General features: G+C 49.3%; 2 protein-coding genes across 3 annotated transcripts in view; one reads left to right on the top strand and one right to left on the bottom strand.

The window, feature by feature from the left end:
• COL17A1 (collagen type XVII alpha 1 chain) overlaps positions 1-8,332 on the top strand; it is a 47,112-nt gene extending 38,780 nt beyond the window's left edge. The window contains exons 40-56 of the mRNA XM_070780785.1: positions 614-673; positions 1,014-1,040; positions 1,342-1,374; positions 1,477-1,551; positions 1,859-1,909; positions 2,373-2,498; positions 3,008-3,145; positions 3,475-3,543; positions 3,830-3,949; positions 4,469-4,558; positions 4,658-4,768; positions 5,127-5,273; positions 5,541-5,879; positions 6,371-6,508; positions 6,725-6,787; positions 6,940-7,002; positions 7,361-8,332. Of these exons, the coding sequence (XP_070636886.1) occupies positions 614-673; positions 1,014-1,040; positions 1,342-1,374; positions 1,477-1,551; positions 1,859-1,909; positions 2,373-2,498; positions 3,008-3,145; positions 3,475-3,543; positions 3,830-3,949; positions 4,469-4,558; positions 4,658-4,768; positions 5,127-5,273; positions 5,541-5,879; positions 6,371-6,508; positions 6,725-6,787; positions 6,940-7,002; positions 7,361-7,413 (1,703 nt within the window). The 3' untranslated portion in view covers positions 7,414-8,332. The remainder of the gene's footprint in view (positions 1-613; positions 674-1,013; positions 1,041-1,341; positions 1,375-1,476; positions 1,552-1,858; positions 1,910-2,372; positions 2,499-3,007; positions 3,146-3,474; positions 3,544-3,829; positions 3,950-4,468; positions 4,559-4,657; positions 4,769-5,126; positions 5,274-5,540; positions 5,880-6,370; positions 6,509-6,724; positions 6,788-6,939; positions 7,003-7,360) is intronic.
• Positions 8,333-9,336: 1,004 nt separating this feature from the next.
• The window catches only part of SLK (STE20 like kinase), a 62,127-nt gene continuing 58,144 nt past the window's right edge, over positions 9,337-13,319 (bottom strand). For both annotated transcript variants that reach the window (XM_070780786.1, XM_070780787.1), the window contains one exon: positions 9,337-12,980. In XM_070780786.1, coding sequence (XP_070636887.1) covers positions 12,834-12,980 — 147 coding nt within the window. In that variant the 3' untranslated portion in view covers positions 9,337-12,833. The remainder of the gene's footprint in view (positions 12,981-13,319) is intronic.

Here is a 13,319-nt window from a genome sequence, read left to right as displayed (position 1 = left end):
CTGGGGGGTCAAATCACTCCTGTTCTCCACCTCGGCCCCAGCCCCAACCCCAACACACGCAGCGGTCATGGGCGTGCAGTCTTCCTGACCTACTCTCCACGCTCCCTCCTTCTGACTTGCCACCATGGATGTGTTTGCATAAATGCCGTGCTACCTGCTGCAGGGAAGGAGGGTGCTGATGCCAGCCCAGCCACCCTGAGAGCCCCTGGTAGCCCAGCCTGGGGGAGACAGCCGATTCTGTTGTGGGGAGCTTCTGGCTGACTAGAGAGACCTAATTCCTATCATCAGGGAGTCCAGTTCTGATAAAGCAGGCAGGACACATGCTCCTGACATGAGATAAATGCTGACCATAGAACATAGAAGCATACGGAAATAAGTTTAGGGCAAACTTGAGCCCAGAGCTTATCCCTCGCAGAAAATGCATCCGTCCATGCACCAGGCTTTTCATTCCTTCTTTACTTTTAAGTATTTTTCTATCCAACTTCCTGACCAACCATCCATCCATCCATTTGACAAATGTTGATCATCTACAGAACGACTGGTGCTGTTCTAGATGCTGCTCCCTCGCAAACATCATTGCGTCCACACTCAAAACTGTTTCTTCCCTCAACAGAGACTTTCTTCTCTGGCCCTCCAGGCCCACCTGGCCCCCCAGGCCCCAAGGGAGACCAAGGTAAGAGCAGTGTCTTAGGGGGCCCGGGAGTCAGTGTGGCCCTGGTTGGCCTGCTGGTGGCCAGAGGAATTTGGACAAGGCTGGACGAGCTGGGGCAGGTCTTCATTCTCCTGCCACACCCCATTAGGAGCTCAGCAGCTTGGAGCAGGGGCCGGGGGTTGGTCAGAAGCTCTGCAAAGCATGTCCACCTCTGCCTTGTCCTGTTGGAGCAGAGGTGTGGGGAGCCCCAAGCCCTGAGTCTGCTCTGGGCCCAGAGCCCTGTCCCGCCCCCTCCTCGGGCCCCTTGAAGTCGCAGCATCTGGTTGGGACATGTCTCACAACTGTCTGCTTTCTCCCCCAGGCCCCCCAGGCCCCCGAGGACACCAAGGTACAGGAGAACTGGCCTCAAACGATCCTAGGGGGTGGAGGCTGACCTTCCGAGATCCCTGAGCTTCTGGGGTTTGGTCCAAATGAGTGATCAGAGGGTGTCTGTGGTTGAGAATTGTGTGCCTGCGTGTGCGTGTGTGCACGTGTCTATGCGGCAGCTCTAGGTACTGCCCGAGGGCCGGTGCTGCCCCAGCTGTGTCATAAGTCTTAGGGAGCCTCGGGAGGGAGGTGGTGTCTTCGGTGGGGCATGAGGAGAGGGAGGCGGGCGCAGCTGACCGTCCCCTCTCTGCTGTGTCCCTCAGGCGAGCGAGGCCTCCCAGGGCTGTCAGGCTCAGGTAAGTGCTGAGCACCGCCGTCCCCCCCGACTGGAGCCTCTCCCCAGAGGCTCTGCTGGAGCCTCTCCCGCCCGCTGACTGCACTGTGTTGTTGGCCTCCAGGCTCCGGTTCTCTTGGACTCAACCTGCAGGGACCACCAGGCCCACCCGGCCCTCAGGGACCCAAGGGTGACAAAGGTCAGTGCAGGCAGTGGAGAGTGGGAACAAGGCTGGCTCCCAGAGCCCGAAGAGAGGGCAAGGACTAAGTGCTGGTGCTCCAGCCGTGGGAGGAAGAAGAGGCTGAAGAAAGGAGAGCCTGAGGGAGAAAGGGACGGGGTTGGAGGGATACAGTCTCTGCCCAAGGAAGCTGTGGTATCATTTCAGAAATGAGACTGAGAAACATGGGTCAGTTGTTGAGTCACAATTTGATATAGAGTGGTTGAGCTTAACCAGGGGAGGCTTCCTGGAGGAGGCAATGCAAACAGCTTCTTGTTTTGGATTCCAGGTGATCCCGGAGTCCCAGGGGCTCCTGGCATTCCTGGTGGGCCCTCTCGAGGTAAGAAGCCAAGGTGCCCAAAATTCTCCCCGTCTTCAAGTGAGGTTGATTGTGCCAATAAGGATATTAATTAACTAATTCATTCACGAATCCATGATTCAGTGTTAATGAGGTACTTTCTCTACATGCTAGATTCTGAACTGCCCCTGAGGAGGTTACAAGATAGCAGGGGTGGGAGACAAGGATGCCTGCACGATAAAGATGACTAACAATGCCGATGACAGTGACGGCGAGAACAGAGATCGGGAGCTAGGGGTGCAGGGGTGAGGAGGGCTGTGTGGGCAGTGCGCAGGCTGTCGAAGGAAAGGGAGGACTCAGCCTGGGAGAGCTCCTAGGAGCTCGTTGCCACTGTCCTAGTTCTCCTGAGAAAGCCTCTCTCTCCTCAGACTGTGAAGGCATTGCCTGTGCTCTTTGGTTTGACCCCAGAGAGGACAGACCAACTCAGTGGCCTTCTCTCCTGCAGGGGGATCGTCGTCAAGTACCACATTCATGCAGGGTCCGCCAGGCCCACCAGGGCCCCCCGGGCCTCCAGGCTCCCTCAGCAGCTCTGGCCTGGAGATTCAGCAATACATCTCTGACTACATGCAGAGTGAGTACCCCACATCTGAGTGGGGCAGGATGCGTGTGTATGTGTGTGCACAGGTGTGTACTAGGTGTGCAGGTCCATGAGCTCCCTAACTCCCACCTTCTCACACCTGCCCACGCACATAGACTTGTACATGGACACAGAGCCCCAGTAGAGGCTCATATACACAAACACTTTTCCATGTGTGCACACACACACACACATTCACCCCTGTGTGCGTGCCCCAGGCTGCATCCCTGCACATTCCATGGAGGTGAGGGCGTGATTTCCACACACATGGGCACCAGAGCTTGGTCAGATGTGTCACCGACTGGGGTCTTGCTGGCCCACAGCCCTCAAGATCCACCAGGCCAAGCACAGACTCTGCGTCAGTTTCTCCATCTGTAACAAGGGGGGTCCAGGCTCCCTGCTGGACCTGCCTTGGCCCACGAGTGGGTTAAGTGCTCAGGTCACCTCTGTGGGGGAGACGCGCCCTCTTGGGGACAGGCTTGACTTGCTTTCTTTGTTGGCAGGTGACAGTATCAGGTCTTATCTGTCTGGAGTTCAGGGTCCCCCAGGCCCACCTGGTCCCCCCGGGCCTGTCACCACCATCACCGGTGAGACTTTCAACTACTCAGAGCTGGCCAGCCTCGTCGTGAGCTACTTACAGAGTAAGCCTCTTGCCACCCCTGTGATGACAAGCCTCCTCCCAGGTCCACGGTCATTCCTGGAGCCTCATCTCTTAATTTGCTGCTTGCTTTGCCCTTTTTGTGAATGTGATGCTCAATATTAAATTCATAGTAATCAGGCTGCTGGATCTAGCTTCCAAAAAAGGTTTGTTCAGATTAAGAAAAATAGAAATTATAAATATCCTGCAAATGCCCCATTCATTCATTTCCCCCCAAGGGAAGCAGCTGGGTGACCAGGCCTTTGATTCTGGAGTTATGAGGGCACTGCTTCAGTACCAGCGAAGCAGGTGACCCGGTTTCCTTCCCCACAGCTTCCGGCTACAACATTGGCACATCCTCCACCTCCATCTCTTCTGAAGACATCCTGGCTGCGCTCCGGCGTGAGTTGCCTGGGGGGGCAGTGGGGGTTGGGGGGCTGAAGGGTGCCCCTCTCTCCTGGCTGACTTATCAGGCACACTTGGCGGTCCCTCGGGCCAAGGAGCCACTCCCGCTTCGCTCCCAGCAGTCAGCTGGACAGAGGGTGTCAGATCTCTCCTGAGGGATGAGTGTAGCAGGTACCCCTTCAGCTACTGGCAGCTTGCCAATGTCCAAGCTCACACATCACTTGGGCCGGTCTGCAAGGAGGCCAAGCTGGCCAGTGGCCCATGGCGCCTCCTCTCCTTTCAGGAGATGATGTGCGTCAGTATCTACAGCAGTACCTGATGCCGCAAGGAGCCGGTGGAGATTGGTTCCTCCAGTCTCTGGATTATGCAGAGCTGAGCAACCGCATCCTCAGCTACATGTCCAGTGAGTGTCTGCACCCCTGGCAAGGGGGGCAGGAGGGCCTGGGTGGGCATGCAGGGGCTAGACATCCCTGACCCTCTCCCACTAGGCTGCACCTAACCCAGAGGAGGGGTGGTATTCAGAGCGGTTCAAACCTGTGCCCCAGAGCAGGTCACAGAGCCTGGCGAGGGAAGCCAGAGCGAGTGCCCCGGGCACTGTTCTGCAAGGACTGTGCACACTACTCACATGCACACTTCTCTAGACACACGCCCACCTTTGCATGCACGCACACATGCACACACCCAGCAGGAGAGAGCTGACCTGCACTCTTCCCCAGCCTCAGAGTCCCTCCTCTGCAGTGTCCTTGCCCAGGATCTCACGCCTGCGTCTCTGCCAGTCTCTCCCTACTGCCCCTCTCACCCCTTTCCCGGCCCCTACTTCCGTTCAAGTGGCTTCCATCTGGCTTCCTCTCCGATATGGTGTTTCCACCCTCCCTTCCCTGCCTGACCTGCATCCATCACAACTTGGGATTTCGTTCCTCAGGCACTGGAGTCAGCATCGGGCTTCCTGGCCCCCCGGGGCCCCCAGGCTTGCCGGGCACATCCTATGAGGAGCTCCTCTCCTTGCTCCAAGGTAGGGCTGATCAGGGCCATCTGATCAAGTGCTTCAGGGTGGAGGGCAGAGCCCCGCGGTCCAGGCCTAACTGATCCTTGCTCTTCCTCGGTGTCTCAGGGTCTGAATTCAGAGGTATCGTTGGGCCTCCAGGTCCCCCTGGGCCCCCAGGGCTCCCAGGCAGTTCATGGTCCAGCATCAGCACGGAGGATCTCTCATCCTACCTGCAGAGTAAGGAGTGAGGCAGGCGAGGTGCTCTCAGCCCTGCAGGGGGAGATGTGGCGAGGTGGGGGTGGGGGTGGGTTGGGGAGACTGTGCTCTGAAGTCATGGGAGAGCTCGGGCCAGCAGATGACCAGGTGCCCAGCCGGGAGCTCTGAGTCCCAGAAGAGCTGGGGGAGGGGATGTGATGTGGGTTGAATGAGGCTAGGGACTGGGGGTGGAGGGCAGTGGGGAGCACTTACTCTGGAGGAAGCCAGGACCCGGGTGTGTGGGTCTCCCTCTGCCTCCTTCTAGAGGGGCCCAGGCTGGGAATTCAGTGGTCCTGGTGCTGGATCCCTGATTCTTCTCTGTCTCTTGCTTCCTGCTCAGCTGCCGGCTTATCATCCATCCCAGGCCCTCCTGGTCCCCCGGGTCCCCCAGGCCCTAGAGGGCCCCCGGGCATCTCAGGAGCTCTGGCGACATACGCAGCTGAAAACAGTGACAGCTTCCGGAGTGAGCTGATTAGCTATCTCACAAGTAGGTGCCCCTGGCGTCCCTGTCCCTCCTCTGTCCCCTCCCAGTCCGGGCTTCTCTCTGTGAAAGGGTGGCCAGGGTTTGAAGGGCCTGGTGGCTAAACACCTTAGCCACCCCAGCAGGAGAAGTCCGGCTTCTTCTCAGCCCACACTCCACTCAGTGCGAGTTCACATCCTGCTAAAGGGTGTCAAGAACCAGCCCCCCACCCCAGTTCCCACTTCTTCCTCTCCCCCAGACCCGGCTCCCAGTAATGCCGCTTCCTCCCCCCAGGTCCTGATGTGCGTAGCTTCATCGTTGGCCCCCCGGGTCCCCCTGGGCCCCAGGGGCCCCCCGGGGACACCCGCCTGGTGTCCACGGACAGCTCCTACAGCCGGAGTGGCAGCTCCTCCTCTTTCAGTAGGGACACCTCCTACAGCTCCTCCATGGGCATAGGAGGAGCCAGTGGAGGCTCCCTGGGCGAAGCGGGAGCCTTTGGCATGGACATGGGCCGAGGCTACGGGGCCGCAGCCGAGAATGGCATGTATGGCGGCAATGGCAGATTCGGGACTGGCTTTGCCGGAGGTCTGGATTACAACGAGCTGGCTGTTCGGGTGTCGGAGAGCTTGCAGCGTAAGTCGGGCCATGAAGCCTCAGGGCTGTGGGGTTGGGAGCATGAGAGCACCTCCACGCTGAGGAGGACAGCGGTCCTGGCATCAGATGGGCCGGGACTGAAGACGAGCTTAGTTCAAGTGGCCCAGTCAGCACTGCAACCTGTGCTGCAGGGAGCAGAGAAGCTGGGGTTCCTTTGTTTCCCCTTCTTACTTGTGCTTCTCAGAAGTGTCTATGACTGTGGAGGGGGGCTGAGGGAAGGTTGGTGGCTAAGCCCTTTCCCCTTGTGGCTTACCAATACAACAATGTATAGTAAAAGGCCTGCAATATAAGCCCTTGGAGGTGGAGACCTGCTCACCAACACCGGAGACAAAAGTTGCAGGGCTCCTTCCTCGCTGCTGCATAAGAGTCAAAACTGTACTGGGAGTTAGTCAGAGGGCCCTGCGCTCCCACCTTGAAGAGGGGGCCGGTGACCCCTACTCCCTGTGCCCACCACACTCTGTGTTTCACAGGTCAGGGGCTGCTCCAAGGGATGGCCTACACGGTGCAGGGCCCCCCAGGCCGGCCTGGGCCCCAGGGGCCCCCTGGCATCAGCAAGATCTTCTCCGCCTACAGCAATGTGACTGAGGACCTCATGGACTTTTTCCGAAGTAAGGGCAGCCCCCATTTACCTTCCCCAGACTTACCTTGCTGCACAGTCTCACGAACCAGAGTCCCGAAAAACCTCATTAACACTTGAGATGCTAAAAAGCTGATAAACTTGGTTTTCCTCTTACAAGTCCAAACTCTACCATTATCGACAAATCACTTTACTTGCCAAGCACCCGGGTGATCTCTAGTCTAAGGCCCGCTTCTCCCCCTTGCAGCTTATGGAGCCATCCCAGGACCCCCTGGGCAGAAGGGAGAGATGGGCATCCCTGGACCCAAAGGTAAGTGGTGGCTGAAACAGCCACCTGTGGAACGACCACCCCTGTGGGAAGCAGCTCCCTTGCCAGAGCCATGGGGGAGTGCGTGCAGCTCCTCCTGTGGGGAGGAGCCCTGTACTGTGCCCCCACTTAGCTGTGCCCCCCTGTCCTCCTAGGTGAGAGGGGCCCTGCTGGGCCACCAGGTCCTCGAGGGCACAAGGGAGAAAAAGGAGACAAAGGTAAGGCTCACGACTATGGTGTGGGTTTCTGGAGGCCTGGGAGACAGGCGGCATGTGCCACAGCAAGCTTGAAAATCTTAGGCAAATGCCAGTTACTACAAGGAGACACTGCCAACAATGTCAATTGTGTAACAATCAAGTGAACCACCAGGGGGAAAGGAAGGAGAGTGTCAGTGCAAGGAGGAGAGGGAAAACCAGGCTGGTAATGAAATGGGGTAATCCATTTAAATCAGTCTTACAGAAGAGTTCATCTTTCAAGCCAGTTTTGCCGTGGTCACACTTGCTGTGATTACCCAAGAGAAAGTCCCCAGAGACTGCAAGGCATTTCCTAACTTCCTGTTCACTGGCCCACTTCTAGGTGACCAATTCTACATTGGGCGGAGGAGGAGAAGCATTGCCGTCAAGCCATAAGCAACCCATGGTGGAAGAGCCCCCTGGACCAGTTCTTGCAGTGGCTTATGGCACTTAGGTCGAGACTTCTCCAGAGGGTAAAAGCTGGAGGCTCACTGTCTTACTGACACAGCAAATAGTCAACTAGAACCCTTATCTTAGTCTGGGACAATGTGTATGTCTGCAGAATTCAGTCCAAGATACACAGTCTGAGACAGCTTCACAGGGTGGACTCGGGAGTGGCCACGTGCGGTGTTGTAGGATGAGGCCGGTCTCCCTGCTGTCCAGGCCCGAGCGCCTTGGCTTCTTTTAACACCAGCCTAGGAAAGCCAGATACATAAAAGCTGTTTCAGGCGCCCTTGAGCTTTTCCTTAAAAATAAGCCCAGAAACTGGAAGACGGGATTGGGGTACCACTCGAGGAGGCTGTTTTGGTTAACGCTGCAGGGCTGTGCTCCCAGCTCCTCTCTCTCCTCTTTACCCTGCATTCTCTAGTCGTAACAAACAGAATCAGCTGGTTGAGAAGAAACTCTCGCAACTGAAAAAATTAAGAAATCTACTTCCCTTGAGGGTGGTGACAGGGTTTCTACTAGTTCTTTCTCACTGTGTATCACGTTTCCACTTACTTAGGAAGTCTGTTTGATTGCAGCTATGCTGTCCCGTAGGTCCACACTAGAGCTGATAGTATGTTACCCTGAACCAGGCTGTGGCAGACAGGACGAGAAGGGCAAGGGGCAAAGAGGAAAGAAGGGGAGGGGAGGGAGAGCAGCCTGCCTGCCGGGGAAGCCAGCACCCCTGCTCTGCACCTAGGAAACGCGTGGGGGACTGGGTGCAGTTGGTTTGAAAGCACTTTTCAATGTCTATAAACATTTACGTGGTCTGTTAGATGAAGAGTCATTTCAATTGCAAAATCTCCAATTAAAGGGCTTTTTTCTTTTTTAACATTATGTTTTAATGTGATCTATCTAACCAAAAAATAAATAAATAAAAGCGGGGCGGGGGCGGGGGGCGAAGGAAGAAAGGAAAGGAGGCAAAGAAGGAAAAGAAAATAGTTTTTGGTTTATTAAGTTTGACGTTTTACTAATGAAAACTTACTATGCATAATGAATGACTGCATCGTGCCTTTTTCATATTTTAGTTTTACCTAGAGGCTTGACTCAATTTGTCTTTGTAATAGTAGCCTTAGCTCAAGTATTCATATCCCCGTTAATGATTCTTATCTTGATTAACCAAACTTTTGAGTTTTGTCCTAGTTGAGACTTACCCATCCAAGCTATCCAAAGTCTTCACAGAATCTGACACCCAAGAGAAATAGGGTAAAAGCCCCAAACTGCTAACTTCTCTGAATAGAACCCAGATATGAGATATGTCCTCAGCTGGATGGAAGTGGGTCTTAGCCTCTTTTGTTTCATTAAAAAAAAAAAAAACAAGTCAAGCATGAGTTCTGCAGTATGCAATGCTCCTGGATTAGAAAGTGACACATGGTGCCTCCCTCCGGCCAAGCTGACTACTCGCCAGATGATGCTGCCTAATGTCTACTGATTCTCACAGAACATATTAGTGATGAAAAAAAACAGGTTATTTTTAGCAGAAATGAGTCATGTGGTTTGTGAAATGTTTTGAGAAAAATAATCTATTTCAAGGAAAAAAAAGGACATTAAAAGAGAGGTATATATATACACATATGTTGATGGAAATATTTTAAGCACCACTCAAAGGAGGGGTTTGCTTGACAAAAGCCACTCCCTCCAAGTTAGCAGTGAAAAGGACACTTGTGTGTGGTGAGTAGACACTCTGGAACAATGGTACCTCTGATTGTCCCGGTCAGACGATCTGGAGAACTGCAAGCTTTAAAATACAGCTAGGATTTTTAAAACGGCTACAGAACATTTTCACGCAGGACAATCTAGTTTCAAAGAGTCTCAATAAAAGACTGCTTCCCAAAGTAGATTAAGAAATAACTTTATTTTTCATTTGTCAATCCCATGATTGAAAAGACATGTTGCTCCCAAACAGACAAGAGGCATTTTCTGAAACAAATTCTTTCTGAAAAATGTAGCTTGTGGAGTTATTACACTGCAAATCAGAGAAGGATCACAAAAAGCTACAGCCAACATTTAACACTGGTATAACACTCTACCCCAAGCTGAGCAGCAGAAGTTTTAAAGCTGTATCAAAACCACGTCAGCCATAGGCTACCAACAAGAGTGGCATTAACTGCTGTGCCTTCAACTTAAGAAAAGCACTGAAAACATCCCATTTCCTATAAAAGATCATTTCCCAGAAAAGAATGGATTTATTCAATCAGAAGCCTATTAGAACTGGAACTAAAGAGCTCTCCTCCTCCACCTCAGTTGTCCATTTTCCTTCAGTCAACAGTATCTCTAGCAAATCATTTGACAGATTTGGCTTCTCAGAAGAGTCTTTGTCATTTCAGCACAGTGTGGAATGGGGAAAACTGTAGTTACAAGGGAACTAGGAGAGTACAAAAGGACAGTCACTTCTGAAGCTCACTGACGCTCAGGAAGTCAGAGGCCCTCTGTGACAGTGAGTCTCATGTGCCTGAGAGCTTTGTGCTTGAGGAGACACTCCTTAGAGGTAGCTCTGGTTCTAGTTTATATTTAATTACAATTTGCTGTATCCTGTCACAGGGAAGTGTTAACATTTTCAGCAAGGTATAAGCACTCCAAATTTCCTCTTTACCCACCCTATAGCTTCCTCACAGAAAAGGGTAAGAAAAAGCTTAACTGACTCCATAGAGTTATAGCAGCTAATTCAGCAATTCGCACCTAACCATGGATTGACAGGACTAGGAAAGGCAACCTGGTGCAACGAGCTGCATGAGCTAGGCCTGCAGAAGTGTGGTGGCCAGCGTGTCCACAGCACGCAGGGACGGGGCGAGGCCGAGTAACTACGGGGCACGGATGGAGAACTGCTTTTACGCATTTCCTAGCACATTCTGTCACAGCAACAAAACCACCAAATCAGGAATGGATTTGACTGTATTCTTCAACTGCAAAGGTGTCTTTGCCCCCCCCAACCTCCTATGTACACTTCATGGAAGAGAGAAAGACCACTCTTCTGTATGTGAATACAGGGCCTAGCAGGAAGGGGGCAGGGATGGGCACAAACAGCACGGTCTATAACAAAACACTTTTTGCAAAGATTTATGTAACTCTAAGTATTAAAATGAAGGTTTTACCTCTACATATGTATCATTCTGTAGTCCTGCTCCCACATGAATATGGTCTGGTCATATTTGAAAGAGAACTCGAGTGTGAACAAGGAATCCAAAGGGTAATTTTACAGAGATGCAAGAGCTGCTAATAAACTTACCAGAGGGTCCATCCTTCTACTCTGAGCCTCTTTCCTTTATTCAATTCTCTGAATGTCAAGTTGAAAGGAATAAAAAGAACCAAATATTCAGACCAAATTAACTATGGGCCATAAGCCATTCATCACATAGGATATCATTTAAATGATACTGAAAAAATGTCTACTGCCTGAAGTATTCATTTTTAAAAAGTCAATATACTGAAAATCTCAAAGGAGGAAGTGGTAGGAGAACCTTCTTCCTCTCCTTCAAATAAATCATTAAATACACTGGGTAACATTATACTGTCATTTCTATCATAACAATATAAACAATTTCCATCATCCTGAACATTATAAAGATATATATATATATATATATTTTAAAAGGCTTTCAAAACATTTTTCAGTCCAGCATTTGAGAATAAAGCGTTCAAAGTTTTGTATACAGTAACACATTCATGTGATAAGTGTATGAATTTACAACCATACATAATATATATATGTATATATATTTATATAAAAAACAAACTTGGGCAGAAATTAAGGCTACCTACAAAGTTGTCCAAGTAAATTATGCTTGTCAAAACAATTACAAAATTAAAATCACATGCATTTTTAAATCATCTATAAACCACTGACAAACTAAGGTTCAGCATTCAAAGTTTTCAAATTAACTGTAAGAAAGTGCTACAGATATTTACATTTTCTTAACATGAATCAGTGTTCCCACAAAGTTTCATTTGCATTTTTCACCAGCCTCAACTGTAACATAACTAAAAACTGACATTTCTACAATTTGGTACCTAGCACTCATTAATAGGCTGCAAACGGCAGGCAGCAAGCTTCATGTACAAATGTGCTGTCTCACAACCTCAAAATATGGTTTGTAATACTGTTTGACCTGACACGTGCTTGAAAATCTAACCCTCAAGAGGACTAGAGTGAACATTTCATTAATAATTACACATATCAAGCAGCCACAGGATAAAGGTTTTAGGACTTTCCCACTCAAATCATGTAAATAATTTAAACATGGAAAAAACAAAACCAAAATATGAATGACTTTATCTCAAAACAATAAAAAGTCATTTCTGGTATTTGCCTAAATATTTTATTTAAATTCTTCCTTCAAAATTACTCTGAACAAATGCCTCTTTTGAGATTCATTTCAGAAAAATATATTCATAAATATAACTCAGAGCCTGCCGGCCTATGACAGAATTTTAAACAGAAGTTGCTAAGATGGGAGAAGCCATTTAACCAGCTCATGTATTACTTTAGGAAATAAGCTGAGATAGCTAAATCTATCTTTTTTTAATTTGGTGAGTTTTATATTTTCAATTTGGACATCTAAAAGCTACCTTTTATTTTTTCATCTTTCCAACTTATACTTTAGGATGAAAACTTCTATCAAATGGTAATACGAGCAAGATTTAAAAAACAATAATGCTTAATGCTAAGGGTGTTTTGTCCCTGTTGAATCAAAAGGAGGAAATGCTATTTTAGACTGAATTGAAATTTAGTGTTTTAGGCACTATTTTATATAATAAAGCTAGCACCCTTAATTATTAGTTTATGTCTAAACAAGTAATTATTTTAGACAAATTACTGAAATAATTTTTCTCTTTTAAAAGAGTCCGATGCTAACATTTAAAGAGATTTATTTACTGAATCAATATCATATTTTGAGCCACTCAAAATTTTTTCATGAGAGCTACTTCACCAAAAAATTATTCCAATTCTCCACAGTGTAGAGAGCTTCAATTATAGATTTTAGACATCACTGAGAAGTTGTCATGTAAAAAGATATTTACTAATACTTAAATGACGTAACAGTTTTCTTTAAATAACTTTCAGGTAACAGTATCTAAATAACACGATTTTTAAGAGCATATGCAAAAATCACCTTAGGGAATTACTGTGAGATGCTACTTTGCCAACATGGCCCAGCATCTGTCTTAGTTCCTTCCCCTCCATCGTTACTAAACAAGTAAAACAAACAAAAAACACCGAGAAGGTGAGGCAGGTGATTGTCTTCGTGAGCTCTCTGATAGACTACGGCTAAAGATGAAGAGAACAGAATGACGTACTTAAAAAGCCAAACCCAACCACAGCATGCTTCCCTCTGTTACGATCCAGTGGAATGCAAGCTAGGAATGGGGTAGAATTTGGAAATCCGGCTCTGTGTCGATGGGTTAAGGCATTCAGACTCCCCGGTCATTTTAAAGAACACTTCCTGTTCCTGTAGTTTCCTAGCAAACTCTTCTTCCAGTGTCTTAAAAAGGAAGGGAAAAAGAAATAATGCACTAGTATTACAAACAGAATTTACTCTGAAACAGTCAAGACAAAATCACTTGCCCCAAAGTCTTTGTACGTTATCCTAACGAAGAAGACACTGTTCAACACCAGGACCACAGGCTGCGCAGCTCTGGGTTCAAGTCTTGGCTCAGCCACATGAAACTTCAATTACTTCTCTATATTACAGAACCATTTCATTCTTCTGCTGTGAAACAGGGATAATACCATCTACCTCACTGGGTTGTTATGTGAGGATTAAATGTGTTAATAATGTACTTAACCCATATTAGGCACTCAGCAGATGGCACCTATTATT

This window comes from Bos indicus, chromosome 26, assembly GCF_029378745.1.
Source record: "Bos indicus isolate NIAB-ARS_2022 breed Sahiwal x Tharparkar chromosome 26, NIAB-ARS_B.indTharparkar_mat_pri_1.0, whole genome shotgun sequence".
NCBI lineage: Eukaryota > Metazoa > Chordata > Mammalia > Artiodactyla > Bovidae > Bos > Bos indicus.
Note: the sequence above shows the minus strand (reverse complement) of the source record. Positions and strands in the feature narration are given on the sequence as shown.